General features: G+C 40.7%; 1 protein-coding gene across 1 annotated transcript; it reads left to right on the plus strand.

Moving 5' to 3' along the window:
* The first annotated feature begins 297 nt into the window (after window positions 1-297).
* Window positions 298-4992, plus strand: LOC132387010 (interleukin-1 beta-like). The gene is made up of 6 exons (XM_059959645.1): window positions 298-417; window positions 1216-1282; window positions 1576-1840; window positions 2459-2623; window positions 3307-3440; window positions 4472-4992. The coding sequence occupies exons 1-6, from the start codon at window positions 302-304 to the stop codon at window positions 4682-4684; spliced, it is 960 nt and encodes a 319-aa protein (XP_059815628.1). The 5' UTR covers window positions 298-301; the 3' UTR covers window positions 4685-4992.
* The last annotated feature ends 1618 nt before the right edge of the window (window positions 4993-6610 follow it).

Below are 6610 nucleotides of genomic sequence, written 5' to 3' on the forward strand. Positions count from 1 at the left end.
GAGAACTTTCATTAAGAGATTGTACTCTTTTCCACGGATGCTGCCTGGCCTGCGAGTTTCTCCAGCATTTTGTGTGAGTGGTTTGGATTCCCAGCGTCTACAGATTTTCTCCTGTATGCCACCAGAGCTTAATTTTGGGAAGATCTGCAAGCTGCGGAAGTGGGCATATGATTCACCAAATAAGAGAACAACTATAAAATTTCCAAACACTGTGGCACACCCAAGAGGAGGAGCATGCAAGGTCAGTGAGCTTTAAATAAGGAACAAAGGCTGTTCGTCAGCAGAACAACTTTAGAAACTCATGCAGAAATATCCTGACAATCTGAGACAGTCAGACACAACTTCAGAGAGCTTCGTCATTATGAGGACAGAGACTGGATCAGTAAAAATTCCAATGGCTGAAAGTGAACCCCGGAGGTAAGCCCATGGTTTTCTGTATTGTAATTTCTTTTAGCATTTAAAACCTACAGTACCTATGCAATCACACTGGTGCCCCATTTTGAATAGTGTATATATTCCCAGCTAATAAATATGTCTGACCAGAGCTCAAAACAAACCAAAATAATGATATTTTTATCATAAAGAATGAGAATACAGTTTGGAGAAATTGCCCAGCCTTAATCATCAGTGCAGTACTTTAGAGTGAAAGGGAAATACAGCATTGGTTATATGTCTGCCATACGCTATTTATAATTAAACTCGCCTGTTGCTTATAATCAGATTTGTTAACTGTGGCAATGTTCATAGTTTCTAAGATTTTCTTAGAATAAATTTTCTAATTTACAAATAAAGGTCAGTGCATCCTGTCTGATCCCAGAAATATTATTTTGTAAGTGTGTGAAAGCCAGCTGCAGACAAGTGAATGTGGAGTAGGGTTATATCTGACTGGCCCCACTTCCATTGCCTAGGATTCATAGCATGACGTAACTATTTCAGTAACTTTGTGATTTTCATGTATGAAAATAAATAAATAGTTGACGTTACGAGCCAAGACTCTTCTTCAAGACTGGAAAGTAAGAGGGAAGATGCCTAAGAAAGGTTGGTTGATGCTGCCTGAGCTGCTGAGCTCCTCCAGAATTTTGTGTGTGTTGCTCTGGATTTCCAGCAACAACATAACCTCTTGTGTTTGTCATTTTCTTGTGCGGTACATGAAGTATTAAAGGTGGTTTTACCTTTTTCCATCTAAACTGACCGAGACAATTCTTTCATCTGTAGATCCTCAAATTACTGGCACAACAGTGACTGTCATATTACATCTCCTACTTCTTGTCCCCGGGTCAAGGTAAGAATTATATAGATGATACCAGAACAGGTTTTGGGGAAGATACTTTTGTTAAAATTATTGCAAGATTGCATTAATAAATATATAATTGCCACGAGGTATCAAAATCACAATATAAAAGCATGATCAGAATTACTTTTTATTTGTGAGGTTTCAAATCTGATGTTTATCCAATGAATCCTAGGATAGACTTCCCCCTGGTTATCAATTGTTCCATACCCTAGCTATCAGCCCCTCTAAAATTACTGTGAAAGCTGAATTGGGGGATTTATTGGTGGTTTCTCATTATGCAGAGCCCGTTTCAAAAAAGATCATCAATGGGGCTGAGCGCTGCCCACCACCATTCAGACAGTTACAACTTGAAGATCACAGGGAGGTCCTCGTCCATTAGCACGGACGGCTCTACAAAGCTGACGCTGGAGAAAGCCATCATGTTGACCCTTGCTGTTGAAAGATTCAAGAAGATATTGCAGCAGCCATGCAGAGACAGCTGGGGCTGTGAAAGTACTTGCTTTGAAGATACTGACTTGCTTGGAAACTTCAATGCACTTGTAGAAGGTGAGCTGATCTTTCCTTTCAGTATTGTTACTCTGTTTGTCGTGATTAGTTACAATTGGAAGCAGTGGTTCCAATGTGAAGGCCTGCAATCTGCTCCTGATCCTAGTGGTTCTGTTGACACTGAGCCTTCACTGCTGCTCATTCAGTGTCATGGGACAAAGAATGAGAGGTGACCTGACAGAGATGTACAAGATGATAAGATAGACGGTGGACAGCCAGAAACTTTTCCTAGGGCAGAAAAGGCTAATATACAAGGTTGCATAATTTTAAGGTGATCAGAGAAAAGTACAGGAGGAATGTCAGAGGTAGTAAGCTCTTTATGAAAGTGTGGTGGGTACATGGAACACACTGCCAACTGTGGTGGCACAGGCAGATACATTAAGAACATCTAAGATAGACATGAATGATATATTAAAAAGAGGAGAGTTATGCAGGAGAGAAGGGTTGGTTTGATCTTAGACTAGGTTAAAAGGACATCACAATTTCATGGGCTGAAGGGCCGAAATGGTGCTGTAATGGTCTACATTTAACAGGGAACAGTTGAGTCTGGGATATAATTTATGTTTAATCTCTGTTAATATACCATGATCAATAATTTAATTTTATTTGTGCCAACAGAAGCCATCACCTACACCGACTATGAAGATACTGAAGTGGTGCCCAGCTCCTACAGGTTCATGAAGACTGAGTGTCAGCAGGTGAGGGATGAACAAGACAAATGCCTGAAGTTATCAGAGAACCTCCAACTCCTGGCCATGTTCTTGCAGCAGCCATCAGACGAAGGTGGGTAAACTTTATGCTCCCACTTTTCTGTTGTACTTAACATATGGAAAGATTGGCAGAAGTATCTAAATCTTCAAGGTGTTGTGACGAATGGGAAGGAACATTGCACAAAAGAGGAAATCTCTTCAATTCCTTTTCACATGTCCCTCTCATACCTTTAACTCCCTAAACATGTGCTGCCTTCAGGCTGTGACACTTTATTTAACACTGTCATCAGCATGCTTCTCCAGCTGAAATAGCAACATAGAGCTAAGCAAAGTTATGAATGAATCATGGGTAGGAATGGGAGTCCGAATAGTTGTCCTGCACCAATGTTTATTGCTCCATTCATGTTTACTTAGATAACTTAGATCCAATGAATGGCTTGGTTATAACTCCAGATAAACTAGCTACCAAATTGTAACACTTTTATTGATTATTAACACTTTTACAGAACTAGAGGCCACAGTTTAAGAATAAGGGGTAGGCCATTTAGAACAGAGATGCGGAAAAACTTTTTCACCCAGAGAGTGGTGGATATGTGGAATGTTCTGCCCCAGAAGGCAGTGGAAGCCAAGTCTCCGGATGCATTCAAGAGAGAGTTAGATAGAGCTCTTATAGATTGTCTATTGCCTACTGTCTATTGATATGAGCATATATATGTTTTGATGACTGTGCTAAAATAACCCTCCTTTGGTTGACAGTAACACTGAATGTGAGGTACTACAAGGCAACTGCCAGTGAAGTAAATTACTTGCCAGTTGTTCTGGGAATAAACAATCAGAATATGTTCCTCTCGTGCTCAGGGCCACCAGACAATCCCAGGATGCGGGTGGAGGTAAGAAATCATGTATGCACGTGGTTAACTGACTGGTGCACAGTCTCATGTATTGTCGTCTGGAGAATCTGCCTCTGCTTCCACCTTTTCCTTGACCCTTCTACAAATCGCATGTGACTGAATTTGATCCACTTTTCAAAATGTCTCCCTTATACTGGCTTTGTTAGCCTGTGTCCAGCATTTTTTAAGGTTCCAGAACCTCAGGGAGAAACCTTCCAAAACCTTTCACCATATCTAAATTCCTCCTGAAGAATTTCCTTTCCACAGTACTGGCCATTTTCCAGTTTGGATGAGTGTTTGCTCCACGTGCTCCACTATCCTCCATACCCAAAGATGTGCAGGTTAACTGTCCCGTGCAGGTTAACTGTCCCCTGTAGGTTACCCATGGTGTTTCCGCATAGCAGGAAAATCAAAGTGAATTGATGGCAAGGAACAGAACAAAGAATAAATGATTGGAAAAATGAGTAAAATGGCACAATCAAAAGCTAGCATTGAGAAGATAGACTGAAAGCTCTCTCTCTCTCTCTCTCTACCGGAAAAAATACACTTTCTACAAAGCTGATCATTGAAACTGAAAGCCCTTGACTGGAGAGTGATTTCACAACTAAATCCTCACTTAACACACTAATCTGTGTGGTCAGTAGTCAGTACTCTGTACTTTAGTCCCCAATCCTGGAATGTTGAGATCCATGTCCCCTCCCTAACTCAGGTCAGCCATCTGAGAACAGCTTCAAAAATGAATTGTTAGCAATTTACATATTATAGATAATTAAGCGATGAGAAGTTTAAACAGAGCAAAACATACCATTGCTCTCCAAACTGGAACGTCTCACGAACACTTTGAATGCTGAAAGGATTGGCAAGGTTAGAGCTGTCCTTCCAAACATGCAGCTGGTGCAAATCCCATCCCAGCAACACATGCTCAGCACCTGCTATGTAGAAGCCAACCTGTCCTGAGTAATATTATTTACAGTTTTTGTCATTTAAAATGTAACTGTACTTAAGTTTGTTTCTGTCATTTATTTGCTTAGAAATGGGATCAGAATTTGCAAAATATCAGTAGTGCCACTGACCTGCTTCGCTTTGTGTTCTTCAAGAAGGCTTCAAGTGCAGGCCATTACTTTGAGTTTGAGTCGGCTCTGTACCGTGGGTGGTACATCAGCACATCCAGCAGGAACAAACAGCCGGTTGAAATGGACATAAAGGAACACCGCAAGAGAATCACGATCTTCACAGCTAAATGAGGCATTTTAAGTCTCTATACTGTTCAGAACTCAATCAGAAATTGTTGGTTTAGAGAGTATGTATGTACTAAGTACAGAGTATCTCTTATATGATTCATAGTTGATAGAACTATCTTCTGATTACTGAGATGTACAGGCAGCAATATTTGCTTGCTCGTATCTTTTATCATTTGGAATTATTTATTGGTGAACAAAGTGTGCTGAGTTTTGGAATTCATAAGTATAATATTTCAATATTTATTGTTATTATTTAAATTACTGTTGTACTGGAGGAGAAACCTTCTCATTGATTGATTAAATATATTATTTTCAAATAACAAGTCCCCCTCTTCATTTCTCATATTTCCTTAATATTCTCAGATTCAGACTGGTTTATTGTATGTAGATTAAAATACGTAGTATCCGTTAAGCACCAACACACCAAGTTACACCTAATGACAAGCTGAACAGTCCCCAAGTGTCGTCATACATTCCAGCACAAATTTAGCATGCCCACAAGCCACTTCCTTCCATCCCTTACACACACGCACACACAGTCCTCCAGACTTTCAGGCTTTGGTCTTCTGTATCAACCTCATGATTTGACAATGTTGGTAACTCAAACAAAAGCTTTGTACTCTGGATGCTGATGACAGGACCCCGAACTCAGGCCTCAAACTGCGGACTCACAAATGTTCGGACTGTATAGAGTTCAGGACTTTTAACTCTGGACTTGCCATCTCTCATATCTTAGAGGTCACCGACCTTCATACCTCCTACCCACATGGACCTCTGATCTGGCTGATCTGGATCTGGGGAGGGAGAGGGGTTTGGTGGGCTTGCTAGTATGGAAGTCCCATCTCTCACTGGCAAATGATGCTTCAGTATCTCCACAGCCACTTCTTTATTTTTGTCCCCTTTAAATAGCTGCTGGCTACGTTTCTTATCATTGCCTTGAGCTTTTGACCTTGGGTGGCCCAGCTCATTTTACAGAGCATAAAGGAAGCATGGTTAAAGTTAATCACCAGAGTAATGAAGGAAAGGACAAGACAATTTATAACTAGAGAACAATAAGTTAATAGCTAACATACCTTGCAGTGATGTTAGTTAAATACAACCAACCATCATAAATGCAAAGTTTTGGTTGTCTATCCAAGGTACATCTTTGCATATCAAACCAAGCAAGTATTCTCCCTCATAGTTATTTACAATGTCAAACCTTGAAAGACTAAGATTCCTTAAATAAAGGGGACAATTTTCAAAATGTACAAGAACTCAAACTTGAATGTGTAGTTAACTTTGAAGATTTAGATAGGCCAATGATACAGGTGGACATATTGCCAGTTAAAGTGAACACTTGAACCTGCTGATGCAGTTTAACAGGATGAATGAGCGGATTCCAGGACATCTGGTTAGAAGTTAGTGCACACAGCACCAGCATTGAAAGCACATTGTGTGGAAAATAGGTTTGAAGCAGAGTACAACAGCTTTCTTTCCATCTAAGAGAGAAAAGCAAAAATCTGTAGACTCTTAGAAATATAAATAGAAAATGCTGGAGAGGATCACAAGGTCAGACAGCAGCTATGGGAGGAGAAGCAGAGTTAACAGAGTTTGCAATTATTAAATGTGCCATCCACTTATCCGATGACTCTCTGGTTAGTAAAGGCAATGCCAGAGCAGACCTGGCAGCCAAGCAAGTCTCCTCCTCTAAAGCAATAACTGTGGATTCGACCCCAAACCTTCTGCCTGTCAAGCAACCGGTTGATAGCCCAGGCAAATCTGACATCGTGTGATTACAGGGGGACGCCCCTGCAGCAGAAATTGATGCTTGGAAAAAACATGGTTGTATTGTTAATAATGCAACGCGCCTCTGGCAGACCCCAACAGGTCAAATTTGTATTCCTGATACTCCCCCGCCTGTCCTGGTCGACTGCCTCCACTCTGACA

Source organism: Hypanus sabinus, chromosome 1 (assembly GCF_030144855.1).
Source record: "Hypanus sabinus isolate sHypSab1 chromosome 1, sHypSab1.hap1, whole genome shotgun sequence".
Lineage (NCBI taxonomy): Eukaryota > Metazoa > Chordata > Chondrichthyes > Myliobatiformes > Dasyatidae > Hypanus > Hypanus sabinus.